This window comes from Amblyraja radiata, chromosome 6, assembly GCF_010909765.2.
Source record: "Amblyraja radiata isolate CabotCenter1 chromosome 6, sAmbRad1.1.pri, whole genome shotgun sequence".
Lineage (NCBI taxonomy): Eukaryota > Metazoa > Chordata > Chondrichthyes > Rajiformes > Rajidae > Amblyraja > Amblyraja radiata.
Genome location: NC_045961.1, coordinates 87,712,075 through 87,731,996, shown reverse-complemented (window position 1 = coordinate 87,731,996; position 19,922 = coordinate 87,712,075). Strand labels below are relative to the sequence as shown.

Here is a 19,922-nt window from a genome sequence, read left to right as displayed (position 1 = left end):
CGACCCCCCCCCCCCCCCCTCCCAGGACCCATTTCCCGAAATTAGCAACTGGTCACGACTTTTAACCTGAATAAATATCGCCCCAACACAGTCGAATCCAGTGGATGGGCATCCAGAACCAGGCGGGTTCCCACATCAGGACGAGTCCTGGCATTATAACCATATAATAACCATATAACAATTACAGCACGGAAACAGGCCATCTCGACCCTTCTAGTCCGTGCCGAACACGTATTCTCCCCTAGTCCCATATACCTGCGCTCAGACCATAACCCTCCATTCCTTTCCCGTCCATATAACTATCCAATTTATTTTTAAATGATAAAAACGAACCTGCCTCCACCACCTTCACTGGAAGCTCATTCCACACAGCCACCACTCTCTGAGTAAATAAGTTCCCCCTCATGTTACCATTATTGTGCATTCGCGAGTCAAGTTCGAACGGACAACCTCCCCACTCTACCCCAAAACCCTCCCTCGTCCCACCCCCCTTCCCCCCTTCCATCAATAGGACGGTGCAGCCTGTTTTGTAACTCAGAAATCAAATAAGGCAGGTACACAAAAATGCTGGAGAAACTCAGCGGGTGCAGCAGCATCTATGGAGCGAAGGGGGAAATAGGCAACGTTTCGGGCCCGAAACGTTGCCTATTTACTTCGCTCCATAGATGCTGCTGCACCCGCTGAGTTTCTCCAGCATTTTTGTGTACCTTCGATTTTCCAGCATCTGCAGTTCCTTCTTAAACAATCAAATAAGGCTGCAAAGCGGAAAGTCACCCGGCCCTGACGGCTTCACTGTAGAATATTACAAAGCTTTCTCTGCTCTCCTCGCACCAGTCCTGAGAGATATGTACAAGGAGGCGTTTTTACATCGTCGCCTACCGCCCACCTTGTCGTGGGCTACTATCTCCCTAATTCTTAAAAAGGAGAAAGATCCCCTGCTTTGTAGTAGCTATAGACCAATTTCACTCCTGAATGTGGACCTCAAAATCCTCTCTAAAGCCCTTGCGCTCCGTCTTCAATGAGTGATGCCCTCTATTATCTCGTTAGACCAAACAGGGTTCATACCAGGCCGACAGTCTTCCCACAATACTAGGCGTCTCCTTAACATCATCCATTCACCGAGTAGTGAGACCCCGGAGATAGTGGTCTCCCTCGACGCCGAAAAAGCTTTCGACAGGGTCGAGTGGAGGTACCTATATGAGGCGATGGACAGGTTTGGCATCGGTAACAGTTTTATTCTTTGGGTCAGTCTATTATACTCGTCCCCGGTGGCCTCAGTACAAACAAACGGCACACTGTCGCCCCACTTCCCCCTTCAGAGAGGTACCAGACAGGGTTGCCCGTTATCACCACTTCTGTTTGCTGTCGCGATAGAACCCTTGGCGGTCTGGTTATGCTCAGAGAAGGGCTTTAAAGGTATTACACGGTTCGACACAACTCATAAAGTCTCATTGTATGCGGATGACCTGCTCCTGTACATCTCGAACCCAGTCAGCTCTCTCCCTGTGATTACGAATATTTTAGAACGGTTTGGCACGTATTCTGGTTATAAACTTAACTACCAAAAGAGTGAGCTATTACCGATTAACTCATTGGCTAAGCAGCTCCCTCTTTAACCTCATTCAAATGGGCAGCGGACGGGTTTCGCTACCTCGGCGTCTTTATCACAACAACCTTATCTGATATGTTCCGCACAAACTTTCTGCCTCTGGTTGAGAAAGCTGAAAGAGATTTTGACCGCTGGTCAGTTTTACCGCTAACCCTCTTGGGCCGGATAAATCTGGTCAAGATGGTCGTCCTACCCAAATTCCTGTACCTTTTCCAGCACGTCCCTATACTTATCACTAAATCTTTTTTTGATAAATTAGAAAGGACAATATCTAAATTTTTATGGGGTAGCAAACCGGCTAGAATCCGAAAGGCGATACTGCAGTCTCCTAAGAGTGACGGCGGTTTGGCACTTCCTGACTTTAGGCGATACTATTGGGCAGCTAACTTTCAAAAACTATTGTATTGGATGAATGATGATTGCGACCACCTACCGACCTGGGTACACATGGAAAAGGCGAGTTCACATCTCCCGTTGCGGTCTGTCCTATGCTCCCAACTCCCCCTTCTTATAACATCTGTGGGTGCAGGCCCAATTGCGTCCCTCTCGCTCAAGATATGGAGTCAACTCAGGAAAAACTTCGGTTTACAAGGCCCTTCCATCTTGACCCCACTGCTTTAAAACCACATCTTTAAACCTTCAAGTACAGACCACGCATTCAAAACCTGGCATAGTAATGGCATCAGTAGTATCAAAAACCTATACAAGGATGGCATCTTTTCGTCTTTTGCGGAGCTCTCGTCCAACTATAGCCTCCCAAACTCCCACCTTTTTCGTTTTTTCCAGTTTAGGGATTTTGTGAAGAAGACATTCCCCCATTTCCCAAATCGCCCCCCTGAAACCCTGACCGATACCATCTTAGCTCTAGATCCCAACCGGAAGAAATGCATCTCTGTTTTGTATAACTTGTTAGGGTCGGTTATATTGAAACCTCATACCTCATTAAAAGCTGCGTGGGAGGGTGAGCTGAATACGAAACTAACAGACCAGCAATGGGACTCTGCCTTGGATTTGATCCATTCTTCCTCCATATGTGCCCGTCATGGCCTAATCCAATGCAAAGTCCTTCACAAAGTCCACTACACAAATGCAAGATTATCTAGAATTTACCCCGCTGTTAGGGACACCTGCAACAGATGTAATCAATCTCCTGCCAACCATAGCCATATGTTTTGGTCTTGCCCTAAGCTAGCAGCCTTTTGGAGGAGTGCTTTCGACTTGATAAGCAGGGCCTACGGCCAGACTATTCCTCCAAACCCACTGTCAGCCATTTTCGGTACCCCTCCCAACACCAACCTCTCTGTTGCGGTGAAACGGGTTCTAGCTTTTACAACCTTGTTAGCCCGGAGACTGATCTTGCTTAACTGGAGGCTCACCTGTCCCCCGACACACACCCGCTGGATTAAGGAGGTGCTTTACAATTTAAAGCTTGAAAAACTTAGGTTCTCTCTCAAAGGCTCTACCAAGACATTCCTAGATACATGGAACCCTTTCTTGGAACTTGTTAACTCTCTCAACTTGTCCCCGGACTCGGAAGAGGACTGAGTGCTCTCCACCATTGTTCTGCTCTACTGCAGCTGCTCTCCCCTTAACCCCCCTCCCCCTCCCCACCTTTATTTATTTAATTACTTACTTATTTACTGTTATTAGTGACCCCCCCCTTTTAAAAACATTTTTTTTAGTACTTTTTGTTTCGTTTATCTTACCATATTTGTGTGGATGTGTATGTATGTGAGTGTTGTTTGTCCCCGTTTGGTTCCGACCTGATTCGGGTGGGTTGAAGGTGGGTAAGGGTAAGGGATTTGAGGGTCGCTTACATACTGTTGCACAATTATGCCTTGACTGTCACTGTCTGTTATCATTGTATGTATGCAAATTGCTGTGAAATTCAAATAAAAAGATTTAAATCAACAATCAAATAAGGCTGGCCTGGTCTCACAGTGTGGGGGGGGGGGGGGCATCTACAGAGGGCCATGTCCCATAGCGAAGGGTCTTCTTCACAGTGCGGGCTCGTCCCCTAGTATTGAAGGGGTCGTTCCCAATGTGAGGGGGTGATTCCGTAGTAGGCAGTCTACCACACGGTGTGGGCCTCGTCCCAGTCAAACATGTGTAGTCTGGACTGTTGGCGGTACGTTGTAATTTGGACTGCCTCACTTTGCATTTGTACGAAACAGTGTAAAACAATTGTGACGGACGCCCGAACCCACTGACTAAGTTGCTGCTGGATTTGTGTACTCACTCTCGCTCCTTTCTCAGGGAAGCACTGACATCCCGCCGAGCAGTCTCTGCCGTTACACGGTCCCGAGTAAGATTTGCCACCCTACAGAGGAAAGAAAAACGTAATGAAAACATGAAATTAATCTTATAGAAACTTACAAAATTCTTAAGGGGTTGGACAGGCTAGATGCAGGAAGATTGTTCCCGATGTTGGGGAAGTCCAGAACAAGGGTGTCACAGTTTAAGGATAATGGGGAAATCTTTAAGGGTTGAGATGAGAAAAATATATATTTTACACAGAGAGTGGTGAACCTGTGGAATTCTCTGCCACAGAATGTAGTTGAGGCCAGTTCATTGGCTATATTTAAGAGGGAGTTAGATGTGGCCCTTGTGGCTAAAGGGATCAGGGGGTATGGAGAGAAAGCAGGTACAGGATATCGAGTTGGATGATCAGCCATGATCATATTGAATGGCGGTGCAGGCTCGAAGGGCCGAATTGCCTACTCCTGCACCTATTTTCTATGTTTCTATGAATTCCTGTTCGCTGGAATGGGAGCGAACCTTTTCCCTCTGTAATCGCCGAAGCCATATTCCGTGGGAAATTGGAGTAATCCCTCCAAGAGACAGAGGAACAGTGGGCGCAGTACACGTTAGGATGGAGAGAACAGAATGTTGAGGTGTGGTGCCAGAGTATGTTAGTATCACCGGCCAAGGCTCACGTGGCATAATCGGGCATCCTGGTAACCGTACCCTCAATTCTCCAGCCCCTCCTCAGTGCAAACCCCTCTCACGCATGGCACACGCAGACCAACCCACTCCTCCCCCACCCATTTACATTGTGAACCACCCCTGCCTTCAACATTCAACTATTGACACGATTTGAATCCACCATTTCAGTGGTGAATTCCATTGGGAGACAGTGCTGGGTTTGCACTGGGTGTGGAGACGTGCTCCCTGAACACCCAGCTCTGCTTTATTCCCCATATAATGCCCCTGTCCCGCTTAGGAAATCCGAAGGGAAACCTCTGGAGACTTTGCGCCCCACCCAAGGTTTCCGTGCGGTTCCGGAGGTTTTTGTCAGTCTCCCTACCTGCTTCCACTACCTGCAACCTCCGGCAACCACCTGCAACCTCCGGGAACCGCACGGAAACCTTGGGTGGGGCGCAAAGTCTCCAGAGGTTTCCGTTCAGGTTTCCTAAGTGGGACAGGGGCATAACTCTTGTGGAATTACCCTGACATCCCGGGTGTCACAGTTGCTCTTGGGTCCCAAAGGGGAGGCAACCATCATATCCCCCCAGGACAATCTGCCACGTTGACCCACACTGCAAGCACACCAATTCCAACATTATGGGATGGGGCAGTACTGAGGAAGTGCCACGCTTTGGTCAGCGGAGCCGAGGTTTGTTTCGCATTGGGCGTCAGTAGCTCAACAGCTCAGGCAGTATCCCGAGCGTCGCGGTCTGAAACGTCGACTCACTCCGTTTGCCTCCACGGATCCTGCCTGCTAATGAGGTAAGTGCCTGCCAGGATGGGCTGAATGTCTGTAAACATTGCACGATCCAGTCATTGCCAAAGCGCTAAGTGTTTAAGGAGCGGCACCAACTGTTGGGGTTTGGGAAACCACTGACGAACAACCATTAGCTCTGACTGTTACCACGAAACCCCAGCTGGCTCCCTCTCCGGCGAAGGGAACATTCCACCCTTCTGATTCCAGTCCCACACTATCCGAATGACTCACAGTCCTCTGGGAAACACATTGGCCAAGGCCTGTGGCTTCATGCAAAATAATTTCCAGACCAATATTTTGTTTACATGTGGTCTCTGTGAGGGCATTCGGCTTAAAGTGTTGCCAAGGTCACGCTATTGTAGCAGGATGATGAAAGCCTTTAAAACCCCTTTCATTCTCCGTGGACATCGCCGGACTCTGGCTCAAGAGAGCCATGCAATTCCTCAACGCAAACGTGCCTCTGGACGAGATTCACCGCCTGTTTGTGATTATCTTTCTTATCAGTGCTCTATCTTTATCCTGGAGATTGGAGAAGACATTCCCTTTGTGCGCGGATATCGTTCTCAGATCAGAACACCCGCACATGTCAGTCCCCGGAGACTGGGACACGTTGAATGGCTGACTGGGGATGGGGAAATGAACCTTGTGGGCCTGCATTTCATGTCTGCAGAACCTGGGCCCTCGTATGTCACAGATCGCCGAGATACATGGCTTATACACTGTGCAGACTCACAATCTCAGCTGGCTTGCAGTATGCCTTAAATGGTCACGACATCACAGAAGCCTGATGTTTCACAGCCCTGATGAGAGGTCACAGACAGCATTCTGCTGGGCACAGACCAAGTTTGGGAAAAGGAGAGAAAGAATAAATGTGGGGAATGTTTAAGAACAAGCTTTCTCTAGGCTGGTGTGGAGGGTTAGGACACTACATTCCAAGCATGCCGATATATCTCTACATTCCCGAAGCAATCGTAGTGCCTGTGCTAATTACCAGTCAACATCTCTGCCATTTTCAACACCAGCGCTTGATTTCACTGATGGTAATGGCTTTTCGCCATTGTGCTTGGATCACACAGGCACTGAAAAGCGAAACATTCCTGCAACCAATTTGCCAACAGCCTCCAGCGTTTCCATATTTGAAATGTAATTATCCATTAAGCAGCAACGACTGCATGTCAACATACTGCCCAAAAGCTCCTTTCTTCGAAGGACAGCGACTCGATTGAGCTCGATGTACAAAGCTCGATATACAAAGTGCTTTTGATAACCAATAGGCAAAATCGCACAGAGCAAGCTCTAAGAATGGCTTTCTGTTGCTGTGACAGACATTCCTTTATTCTGATACATTACAAATCAAAGGGAGGGAGGAGGCGAAAATGGCCTCAAGGTCCCTCTACAACTTCACAATCAGATGGTTTCAATCCGTTATTTCCAAAGCGCCGCCACCATTAAACTTCAATGGTGAAGATGCAAGGAAGAATTATGAGGAAGCGACTGAAAGTGAAGCCGTAATTATCAGGACAGATTGAAAAGGCGTGAGATCGTTTCCTCCAAATGGCGAGGAACGCCGGATGAGGCCCCCGTGGAGAAGATCCCATTTCGGGAGGGGGGGGGGGGGGGGGAGGCAATGTGTGGTGGAATCAGGGAGGCATTGACATCACTCGTGAATCAAATACAATATTCATTCCGTGTTGGAAGGTACACTTGAAGATGGGTCTCCACCCGAAACGTCTCCCATTCCTTTTCTCCAGAGATGCTGCCTGACCCGCTGAGTTATTCCAGCATTTTGTATCTATCTATCTACAGTGTTCATTCCTCAGAGAATGGCGATTCCGATCCCACAGGGAGAGGAGGTGCGATGAGGAGCAGGGCTGATGGTTTCGCCCAACAAGTTCGCGATCGGTCCCCATTGCTTACCGGATGTCACGGCTGCTAACCATTTAACCCTCTTTCCCATTCCCATACCGACCTTTCTTCCTGGGTCTCCTCCATTGGCAGAGTGAGGCCACCCGCAAACTACACACATTCCGCCTGGGTAGCTTACAACCCAACTGTATAAACATTGCTATCTAAATAACACTCCCAGCACCAACACCCCTCTCTATCTCTGTAACCACCCCCCACCCCCCAGATCTATCCACCCTTTTGCAGTAACTACTTCAAATTCCACAACCCTCTGAAATCCGCGGAACTCCAAATAATGGACCCCCCCCCCCACTTCCTTGCGACAATGCAAGCTGTTTAGATCCAGAATTCTCCTCTTCGTCTCAAACTTGTACTAATGAGTGTATTCTGAGCCCTCTTCACTCCTTCTCATTTGCACTCTTTATATGACTCTGACCAGCGTAGTGTTATCCCAGTCCAGGGACCATTGGTATTAGTGCTAATTCTACTCTACTCCTTCTCTACTCCTTCTCTACTCCCCTCCCCTCATCCCGCTGCTACTTGTCCAAGATGTTGACCGGAGGCGGGATGTCCGAATGCTTGTGGACACTCAGGGCTAACCCCAACCCTGATGCCCACCCCACATGGCACACCCACGAATAGACCGACTACACGCTGGTGGAAGCGGAACCCGAGTCCTATCAGCCCCATGGTTCAACCTACTCAAGCTAAATTCGCAGCAGAGACGGAAGAACATAGTTCATCGTCTTGTTCTCACTGTCTGGAATCAATTGTACTTTGACCATTAAAGGAGATAGACGCTAAGCCAAGATCATGCCAGTTATATTGATTTGTCTTGAACTGCGGCCAATCGGAACAAACCAACCCCACTAAATATTTACATCTTTAATACATTCTTTCCTTGTCATGGTGTTTCATCTTCAAGTTGTTGACACAGCTCCACGCAAATCCGCAGAGCTAACCTACGCAAGCTGTTGAGTGCAAGCAATTGTTACCGCGGGCTTCTCGTTTGTCAGGGTGCCTTGAATCATTCTGTTTTTGGAGATGTTACAGGAGATGTCCAATCCATCACCACGCACACGCAATCCCTCACCGCGCACCGCCTCTGAAGCCATGTTAATGGATTTGCAACGAGAGTCTGGAGAAGGATGCAAGGTTCCGATCACCCCGAACAGCTCCCTAACAAAGTAAGGTACACAAAAATGTTGGAGAAACTCAGCGGGTGCAGCAGCATCTATGGAGCGAAGGAAATAGGCAACGTTTCGGCACGAAACGTTGCCTATTTCCTTCGCTCCATAGATGCTGCTGCACCCGCTGAGTTTCTCCAGCATTTTTGTGTACCTTCGATTTTCCAGCATCTGCAGTTCCTTCTTAAACACAAAGGATTCTGATTTATGGGCTGTTCCCAGGGACGTGTTCAGAGACCGATGTCAAGTGCTGCTGGAAGCTCATCACCGCCGACGTCTGCACAAAACCTGTTGCCCTCCCAGCAGAGCGAGATGTCCGTTTGGGAATGTTGCTGACTGGCCCATTCCAGACTTCAGGGATAGGTGCTGAGGGATGCACAGACGCTTGGTGCCCTCTATGATCTTTGCCTGGTACCAAGGCTTGGTACAGCCAACCCAATGCTCTGTGGGGGAGGACCACAGTCTAAGCTCCTTCCGCTGCTGCTTGTTGAGAGGCAGGATGTGGTGGAGATGCCGCTCAAACAATGGAAGGGATATCACCCCAGGGGGGCCACATGAGTGGCAAGGGTGTCAGGTATAACTGGTTTTTGAAAACACTAGCAAATATAATGCTAACAAATGCATGTGGAGAATGTCAGAGGAATATTGCACAGTTCTTGTTTTGTACATAGAAACATATAAAATAGGTGCAGGAGGAGGCCATTCACCCCTTCGAGCCAGCACCGCCATTCATTGTGATCATGGCTGATCGTCCCCTGTCAATAACCCGTGCCTGCCTTCTCCCCATATCCCTTGACTCCACTAGCCCCTAGAGCTCTATTTAACTCTCTCTTAAATCCATCCAGTGATTTGGCCTCCACTGCCCTCTGTGGCAGGGAATTCCATAAATTCACAACTCTCTGGGTGAAAACGTTTTTTCTCACCTCAGTCTTAAATGACCTCCCCTTTATTCTAAGACTGTGGACCCTGGTTCTGGACTTGCCCAACATTGGGAACATTTTTCCTGCATCTAGCTTGTCCAGTCCTTTTATAATTTTATATGTTTCTATAAGATCCCCCTCATCCTTCTAAACTTCAGTGAATACAAGCCTAGTCTTTTCAATCTTTCCTCATATGACAGTCCCGCCATCCCAGGGATCAATCTTGTGAACATATTTTTTATCCCCAATAAAGCTTATTTTGATTTATTTACAGTTAATCTAGACTATAAAAACAAAGTGCTGGAGGGATTCAGCAAGTCAGGCAGAATCTATGGAGGGGTGTAGAGACAATGTTTTGGTTTGGAGCCCTTTTCCCTTCCGACTAATTGGTGTAGGCGGGAGAAAGCTGGAAAAGAGAAGGTGGGGTGGAAAAACAGCCTGGCAAGTGATACGTGGATACAGGTGGGGAAGGGGTGAGTGGCGGATTGGTGAAGTAAGTGACAAAGGCTGGAGACAAAAGGAATGAAGAGGATTGAAAGGTAAAGCTGGAGGGAAGGATATGGGTGAAAGGGGATAGATGGAGGGTAAAATGGGGGTGGGGGCGTTAAAGGGAAGTGGGGAACTCGGGGATAACTGGGACCCATGCGAGTGGTCAAGTATTCATCTATTTACAAGTTAAATGCACAGAAGAGTTATATCCTTTAAAACAAAAAAAAAGATTTGTGGCAGTGGTAAGACATGGCCTGTTCTTTCACTGGACAGAGTTAAAAGGAGTCACTGAAAATTCCAGAGGAGATGCTTGGTCCAAAAAACCTAAAGAAATGGCCCGGTCATTGGGGACGAGTGGACCCTTTAAAACAATATGTGATGTTTCAGGTCAACACTCTTCTTCAGCTTGAAGCTTCAGCCTGAGGAAGGGTCTCGACCCAAAACGTCACCTATTCCTTTTCTCCAGGGATGCTGCCTGACCCGCTGAGTCACTCCAACCTTTTGCGTCTATTTTCGGTTTAAACCAGCATCTGCAGTTCCTCCCTACGCCCTTTAAACCACACGGGGCTTACAATGCAAATATAATAAGCATGTAGCAGACTTGTCGGATAATGATTTTGGTTCAGTTTTCAGATTAGACAAAAGGGGCAATTTACCATTATGACTGATCACAGAGCAAGAACGTACAAGAAAGATAAGGCTAAATCTTTGGGATTAGAGTATCTGCTTTCTGGGATTTTGAAGTGGTGATAGGAAAGATGCACAGATTTCAATTCACATCTTGCAGAGCTCTCTTGTTTCACCAATCAAGGACACAAGAAAGTAAAAGTAGGAGTAAGCTATTCAGTCCCTTAACTCTGCCTCTCGATTCAGTATGATCATGGCTAATCTGTGTTTTCCTCAATTCTTCTTCTGTGCTAGTTCCCCATAGCCCTTAATTCCTTGATCTTTCAAATATTGGCTCCTATCTGCTCCTAAAAGTTCAGCACTTTTAGGAGCAGATAATTCCAGGGATTCACTACTGTCTGAGCAAAGACATTTCCATTACATTTTAAATGACTGGCCCCTTATTTTGTTGCTATTCCCCTTGTTTGTAACTCTCCAGCCCGTGAGAACATCTCAATGTCTATTCTGTCAAGCTCCCTTGGGATCTTATCTGTCCGCATCAGGTCACCCCTCAATTCTTCTAAACTCCAAGGAGTACAGACCTTTCAAATTGGAAAGGAATGGCATTAATGCAGGAAAGTGAGTCAGAGAGTAAAAGGCACAGAGACACAAAGAAAAATGTACAGAAAGCAAAAGAATGTGTGAGAACAAGCTAGAAAGAGAAAGCTAGAGGGAAAGAGAGAGAATGAGCAGGAACTGATAGATGGGGAGGCTGGCATGTGCTGTGAAGTTATAGGGATCTATAATTGAAGACAGATTGACTGAGTACTTAACAACATGGGAGATAATTAGAAAGGCCACATGTGTTTGGGAAGGGCAGGTCATGCTTAATGGAAACAAATTAAATTTTTGAGAAAGTTACTAAAATTGTAAACAGGGAAGTTTTTATGGACATTTCTCAAAGTTCGATGAAAAAGGCTGGTAACTTAATTGAATGCATGAAAGCGCAGCTTGGACTGCAAAAAGCAGATCAGATTCAGTTTACAAATATACTGCATTGAAGAACATTTAAATACGATTAATAAAACCAGGAATATGTGACAAATGCATGATCTTCTGCACGTGGGCACCAATGGCCCTCTAATCAAGTCAAACGGGAACTAGAACTCAGCTGCTCCAAGCCTGGTCTAATGAAGATTGATTTCAGTGTAACATGATGGAACTCACAATGAGCTTAGTATGTCGAAATCCCAAGCTATTGTTTGCCAAATAACTGAGTGGATGAATGTCCCCTCTCTAGAACAAGTTAGTAAAAATAGTTCCAAATTACACTCGAAATTGCTTCACACTATAAAGACTCATTCTCACAACATGCCTACAACTCTCCCTATTATGGTTTATACAGGTAAACTGCATTAAAGTTGATCCAGAGATCTGAGCTTCCCTGCCGCTAATCTGAAACACTGTTCCAGTGACAGAACAGTGAGGCTCATGATCTGACCACAGTTACCCAATCCCGATCATGAGACTGCCCCTGAACCATTAAACCGGGCACTCCCTCACAAAGTTCACAGATCCATCAAGGAATTGACAAGGACTGTGGCATGGGGTCTAATTTTTCACACACAATTGCATTGAATTGGCGAAAGCTCACAGCACAGAAACATTACATTACCACCCCTTGTATTTATTGCACTCTTTTGGAATTTGGCACTGCTGACAAAGCCAGCACTTATTATCCATCTCCAATTGTGACCCACTGAACTACTGTAATCCTTCTGGTGAAAGTGCTCCCAAATGCTCTTTAGATACACGATGATTATATATTTCTAAGTCAGGATGTTGTGTAATGGAGAGGAAATAGCAGGTGATGGCAAACCTGTGCACCGTGCCTTGTAGTGGTCTCTGTAAGTAATGCTACTGTCCCACTTAGGAAACCTGAACGGAAACCTCGGGAGACTTTGCGCCCCACCCAAGGTTTCCGTGCAGTTCCTGGAGGTTTTTGTCAGTCTCCCTACCTGCTTCCACTACCTGCAACCTCCGGCAACCACCTGCAACCTCCGGGAACCGCACGGGAACCGTGGGTGGGGCGCAAAGTCTCCAGAGGTTTCCGTTCAGGTTTCCTAAGTGGGACAGGGGCATAACTGTCGTGCATTTTACAGCAACACACACTCTCTGGATACATGTGGAGAGAGTAAATGTCTAGCATGGTGAATGGGGTATCAGTCAAGTGGGATGCTTGTGCTGGATGGTTCAAGCTTCCTTGGAGTTGCTGGAGCTTCACCTATGCAGGGAAATGTTGAACATTTCACCACACTGTGGCCTGCAGATAGTGGAAAGGCTTGGAGGTACGAGAATCATTCACCACTGGATATGCTGCCTTTGACATGATCTTGTTTCTGCACTATTTATGTCATTGGCCCAAATAAGCATCTGTTGGATAGTGACCTCTAAGTTCATAAGTTATATGAGCAGAATTAGGCCATTCGGTCCATCAAGTACTCTGTCAATCATGCCTGATTTACCTTTCCCTCTCAACCCCACTCTCCTGCCTTCTCCCCACAGCCCCTGATACCCGTCAGATTGTGGATGATGGGTCTCAGAAATTACCTTTAATTTTCGTGGTTAAACCTTTTTTCTGTTGCAGATGGTAATTGCTTTGCACAAATCTAGAATGAGTCCGACTTGCTACTTTGGATGTCTAAGGGTCTCAAACTGAGATTCTTCCATGCGACTGTAGAGACCACATTAATGTACGTGTGAGGCATGGACTCTCACTCGAGCGCTGTCCTAGTGTCTCGATGGTACCTACACCCGAATGCTCAGAAAAGTTCAAAATGTCAGTAGGGGGGACCACATCACCAACGCCCTGCTCTATGGGGGGGATTCCTCCTCTGACAGAGAAGATCAGGTGGAGAAGGATGAGGCACGCTGGTCACTGCCATTGCCCCCAGAAATGCCAGCGAACAGGGCTGTGCTGTAGGAACCCACACATGGAAGCCGTGACCCGGGACGGCCAAACAAGACGATGCTGAAGACATTGATGAAAGACGCATGTGTAGGGACAAAAGAGGAGCTTGCCAGCTGCATGGAGGACAGAGATGTGTGGTGTGTCTGTCACCGTGCCCGTCGGAAACCAGCACCACTTCGTCGCTAATGTTGTCAACGATATGGTGACCGACTAGGAAAAGGGGAGATGCAGCGAGACCTGGGTGTCATGGTACACCAGTCATTGAAAGTGGGCATGCAGGTGCAGCAGGCAGTGAAGAAAGCGAATGGTATGTTAGCTTTCATAGCAAAAGGATTTGAGTATAGGAGCAGGGAGGTTCTACTGCAGTTGTACAGGGTCTTGGTGAGACCACACCTGGAGTATTGCGTACAGTTTTGGTCTCCAAATCTGAGGAAGGACATTATTGCCATAGAGGGAGTGCAGAGAAGGTTCACCAGACTGATTCCTGGGATGTCAGGACTGTCTTATGAAGAAAGACTGGATAGACTTGGTTTATACTCTCTAGAATTTAGGAGATTGAGAGGAGATCTTATAGAAACTTACAAAATTCTTAAGGGGTTGGACAGGCTAGATGCAGGAAGATTGCTCCCGATGTTGGGGAAGTCTAGGACAAGGGGTCACAGCTTAAGGATAAGGGGGAAATCCTTTAAAACCGAGATGAGAAGAACTTTTTTCACACAGAGAGTGGTGAATCTCTGGAACTCCCTGCCACAGAGGGTAGTCGAGGCCAGTTCATTGGCTATATTTAAGAGGGAGTTAGATGTGGCCCTTGTGGCTAAGGGGATCAGAGGGTATGGAGAGAAGGCAGGTACGGGATACTGAGTTGGATGATCAGCCATGATCATATTGAATGGCGGTGCAGGCTCGAAGGGCCGAATGGCCTACTCCTGCACCTAATTTCTATGTTTCTATGTTTCTATAATATAAATACATTGGAGTGAAGCACATTGGCGGGGGGACTGAATTCTGTGATGTTAGGGATCTCAGTAGCAAGCCAAGATGGATCACCATTGAACACTTATGGCTGAACATTGCTTCAGCCTTATCTACAGCACCCACATGCTGGGCTCCCCCCCCCCTCCCCATCACTCAGGATGGGATACTCTTGGCAAAACTGCCCACTATTCATGACTAAATGCATTGTACTTCAGACCTTTGATAATCTAGTGTACAGTCACATAGTTCTGTCTATTGTAAACTGTTTAAACATGTACAATCAATCCTGCGCTGCAGTTTCAACAGACTAACACGTCATTGTTTAGACTCCTATCATGCCCTTCTGCACTCCTCACTGAACCTCTGCTCCAGGCTGGTAATCCTGCTCCACGTAGCCCCCTCCATGCTTCTCCCTCATCACCTTCTCTCCCATGAGATGGGTCCAGCTTCCCATTCAGCCCATCACTGCTCCTCACCTTAAGCCCTCCCGATGGAAGGAGTTCCCATGTTCTCCAGATAAAGAGCTTTCTCCAAGATTCATGTTCAGATTTATCAGTATCACTCAAATACTGATGGATGTTTCTGGCCTTCCCCACACATGGAAGCATTTTCCCTACAGAGCTTTAAGATTCTAAATCGCTCTCCAGACATCTCTCTGCCTCTTTTCCGAGAGTTGTATGTATCTATGTAATTAGTGTCAGTCTTGTGAACTCTGGTATTTTCACTTGTTCCTCCACATCCTTTTCCGTACAGTGGAGGCCGGAACAGTGTACAATGCTCCATTTGTGGTCTGACAAAGGTTTGATATCTTTAACATAACGTGAATTATTCTTGGGCATTCCCTTGGGATGAAAGATTAATTGTTCCTTCCAAGGTTCTGACAAAGCCAAAGCGAGTGCTGCAGACTCCTCTAACATTGGGGCCAGAATGCCCGATGGGACAAACGGGTGGGTTGTTTGCAAGTTTTTTAGCTCCTTTGCCCATTTGCACGTTCTCCATAAGCTGCCCTTTGGAACACAAGGGGTGTTCAGTGCCTACCCGGATGTTCCCTCTCCACTTGGAGAAGCAGTGGGTGATGTGGCTCCTCCGATGAAGTGTGATGACAGCAGTCTGAGCCTCGATGCTGATAACCTTTCCCTGTGTTGAGCACACAGTCCATCTATTCTGCTATTGGATTTGGATGATTCTGCCAAGTTACTTGAATGATATCCCCCCAGAAAGGAATACCAGAGATTTATTCATAAGTTTTATGCCAAAATGCAATATATGTTTTACAACTATAGGAGTGTGTAACCTACAATCTCTAGTTCCAGCACCTGATTAGCCTGTTAGGAGTTTTTTTTTTGTATCTTTGGTCCAATAAAGTGTCAAGCTCTGACAAAGGGCCTTGACTACATTTACGTCCTTGCCTATTAATGAGTCAGTTTGCCTCTCCTTTTTGGCCAAGCAAATCGACTTGGGTGTGACTGTTGCCGTTGATTTTCTGATGTGTACTTGTGGCTATTGCTAACCTCAAAGCTGCTCATTTACACCAGGTAGCAGCCCTTCAGCTACCAAACAAGCAAGGACCAGAAATGGCCTGGGACTCAGACCAGAGATAGCCTGGGACTCCATCAATAGGATTATTTTCACTTGGAGATGGATAGTAAAATGTTACTGTGCCCTCAGTTTGACTGCATGTATGGTTATCGCTGCCATTCTCTGCTACAGTCCACCCGCCTGCCTCAAGTTGCCATTATCAACTCTAAAAGGTGCAGTGCTGGTGGTTTCATCTCATGACTAACTGCCCCGCACACAGTCCTCACTGGTCTCCTGACCAATGCGACGTAATTTAAAATGGAGGTGCACAGGAAGAGGATGGCACTAGGCTCAAGAGAATAAATATAAATGAGTTGTGTAAAAAAATCATGAGAGGAATAGATCGGGTAGACACAGGGCAATCAAGAACCAGAGGACATAGGTATAAGGTGAGGAGGTGTGGGGGGGGGGGGGGGGGGGAGATTTAATAGGAATTTGAGGGGTAACTCTTTTGTAGAACCAATGGTGAGTGAATGGAACGAATGGCAGAGGAGGTAGTTGAGGCAGGTTTAAGAGACATTTAGGTACGTAGATAGGACAGGTTTAAAGGGATACGAGCCAAATGTAGGCAGGTGGGATTAGTGTACATGGGACATATTGGTCGGTGCAACCAAGTTGGGCCAAAGGGACTGTTTCAATGCTGTATGACTCCTAATCTGAGGAAGGACATTCTTGTCATAGAGGGAGTACAGAGAAGGTTTACCAGACTGATTCCTGGGATGTCAGGACTTTCATATGAAGAAAGACTGGATAGACTCGGCTTGTACTCGCTAGAATTTAGAAGATTGAGGGGGGATCTTATAGAAACTTACAAAATTCTTAAGGGGTTGGACAGACTAGATGCAGGAAGATTGTCGATGTTGGGGAAGTCCAGAACAAGGGGTCACAGTTTAAGGATAAGGGGGAAGTCTTTTTGGACCGAGATGAGAAAATCATTTTTTACACAGAGAGTGGTGAATCTGTGGAATTTCTGCCATAGAAGGTAATTGAGGCCAGTTCATTGGCTATATTTAAGAGGGAGTTAGATGTGGCCCTTGTGGCTAAAGGGATCAGGGGGTATGGAGAGAAGGCAGGTACAGGATACCGAGTTGGATAATCAGCCATGATCATATTGAATGGCGGTGCAGGCTCGAAGGGCCGAATGGCCTACTCCTGCACCTATTTTCTATGTTTACTGAACACATTAATAATGAGCATTACAGATACGTCCATCATCTCCCAGAGAGGCAGCAAACCCCTGGCATTTAACTGGAAAGGATTTAAATAGTCATGGCATCTAGAGTTGTTCCCAAAACCAACAAGGTCTTTCTTAATGTCTAAAATCAGGTGTCATTATAAAGCAGAGCATGTACATTGAGGGTGAGATCCAACAGGTAGGAATACGATAATGACCAGATATTTTGATCGTTAGAGATTCTGAATGGTGGGACAAATATTGACCTGGATATTAGAACGAATTCCTCTGCTTCCCCACCTCTCCCCGAGGGCATTGTTATAGGCTACATCATTATAGGCTTCCACACATCAATCCAAGGGCATTGTGAAGCATCCATTAAGATGTCATCCAATGAGAGTACCTATGGCAATATTGTGCTCCCTCAGTACTCAGTTGGCTGGAATTACATGCTCGACCCCAACAAGAGCAGCTGGGACTGAAATTTCGGACAAATATGACTGAGAAAGGAATGAACACTGTTTACCCCAGAGGCAAGGGAATCACTGGGATATTCATGCACTACTCTGCTGGGGCGACAGTGACTAGCTCACCCCATAGGGTAGTGTCCAGGTGCGCTGGCGACGGGAAGTGCCGCTTACGTAAACAGGAAACTTCCGTGCACTGACCACTAAGTGCTTTTCCAGACGCACTCAGCCAGTTCAATGCACGGAAATAGGAAGGCAGGTGGGAGCAGCGAGCGTTCCCACAGGAAGGGAATGAGTGAAGGCCACTGTCTGGTGCAGTGCGGTCTCCAGGCACCTCCTCCTGCAGTCCCGGGTGGCCCGCTGTCGGAGCTCCCTCGCAAAATTTCTCGCGACGCTATTTTGAAGGGCACCCACGGCCCATTCCAGCACTCCAAATGTTTAACATGTCATTTTAAATGAGCTGAGGAAATCCCGGGCCCTGGCCCCGGCCCCATTTCACAGCTACCACTCATCATAAACTCAAAGCGTATCATCTGTTAACCAATATTATCAAAAAGAGATATGTTAGCGCCACGGGAGCGCCCGTACCGACGGGGGGGTCGAAGTCAGCATGGCTTTGTGAATTGAAGGTATTGCTTGACAAATTTCCTGGAATGTACATTAATGACTTGAACGAGGGGATTGAAGGCTTTATGGCCAAGTTTGCGGATGATACAAAAATAGGTGGAAGGGCAGGTCGTGGAGAGAAAGCAGAGACACTGCAGAAGGACTTGGACAGGTTGGGAGAGTGGACAGAGAAGTGGCAGATGGAATATAGTGTAGCAAAGTGTGGAGTCATGCATTTTGGTGGTAGGAATAAAGGTGAGGATTATTTTCTAAATTGGGAGAGAATCCAGAAATCAGAGGTGCAAAGGGACTTGGGACTGCTGGTGCAGGATTCCCAAAAAGCTCATCTGCTAGTCCAATCGGTAGTAAAGAAAGCAAACTCGATTAAAGCAAACTTTATTTCAAGAGGGCTTGTATACAAAAATCAAGGATGTAATGCTGAGGCTCTATAAGGTGCTGGTAAGGCCACATTTGGAATATTATGACCAATTTTGGGCAGCATATCTGAGGAAGGATGTGCTGGCTCTGGAGAGGGTCCAGAGGAGATTTACAAGAATATTCCCAGGAATGAGTAGGTTAACCTACGATGAGCGTTTGTCAACACTGGGCTTATATTTGCTGGAGTTTAGGAGATTGAGGGGGGATCTCATTGAAACATACAGAATAGTGAAAGGCTTGGATAGAGTGGATGTGGAGAGATGTTTCCACTAGCGGGAGAGTCTCAGACTAGAGGTCATAGCTCACAATTAAAGGACGTTCTTTTCGGAAGGAGATGAGGAGAAATTTATTTAGTCAGAGGGTGTGGAATTCTTTGCCACAAAAGGCTGTGGAGGCCAAGTCAGTGGATATTTTTAAGTTAGAGATAGATAGATTCTCGATTAGTACAGGTGTCAGAGGTTGTTGGGGTAAAGCAGGAGAATGGGGTTATGAGGGAAAGATAGCTCAGTCAATTTTGAGTGGCGGAGTATACTTGATGGGCCGAATGGCCTAATTCTACTCCCATCACCTGTGACCTTTTGAGTAGGGGAGGGGCGGAGGAAGCGTCTGTACCGACTGGAAGAAGGGCAGCGCCGAGGGAGCGTTTGTACCGACTAGGGGATGGGGAGCATTTTAATTCCCAGTGCTTTATTCTCTGAAGTGACAGTCGGAATTTTCAAGTGCAGTCCAGGCCTGGGCAATGCATCGACTAGGATTGTACAGCACTTGGTTTACTCACCGCTAGGGCAGCCTCGACCAGCAGCAGCAAGCTGAACAGTTGCATTAACCGGCACCTGGGGAATAAGTAAGGGCACGTGTTAGCTCCACGAGTAGAGAAAAGCTTCACGGCATCCAACAAATTTCCAGGAAAAAAATAGCGGGCGCGTTCGAGCAGCTTTGCACCACGGGACGGCAAAAACAGTGCGGTGAATGGTCCAAGGCAGGAGTGGGGAACCTTTTCATGGTGGGATGCTGCATCTAATAGCTGTGAGCTAATAAGGCCGCATCCAAGAAATTTCAATTAGATATACTTCAAAATGTACATTATTTTGTAAAAATCTAACTACGATGTACTAACTTCAAGAAAATGAAAACATTTTGTTAAATCTTCTGTTACTCTTTGGTATATTAAATACGTTCATTTTAAGATTAGAATAAAAAGAATAAAAGACGAACAAAAACATATTAATAAAAAAAGGATTTGTTCTACAAAGTCTGATAAAAGGTTTCGGCC

The 19,922-nt window shown here is 46.7% G+C and overlaps 1 protein-coding gene across 1 annotated transcript in view; it reads right to left on the bottom strand.

Moving 5' to 3' along the window:
• Positions 1-19,922, bottom strand: part of LOC116974732 (collagen alpha-2(IV) chain-like) — a 190,606-nt gene that overhangs the window by 140,873 nt on the left and 29,811 nt on the right. The window contains exons 3-4 of the mRNA XM_033023447.1: positions 19,428-19,482; positions 3,849-3,929 (exon numbers count right to left, since the gene is read on the bottom strand). Of these exons, the coding sequence (XP_032879338.1) occupies positions 3,849-3,929; positions 19,428-19,482 (136 nt within the window). The remainder of the gene's footprint in view (positions 1-3,848; positions 3,930-19,427; positions 19,483-19,922) is intronic.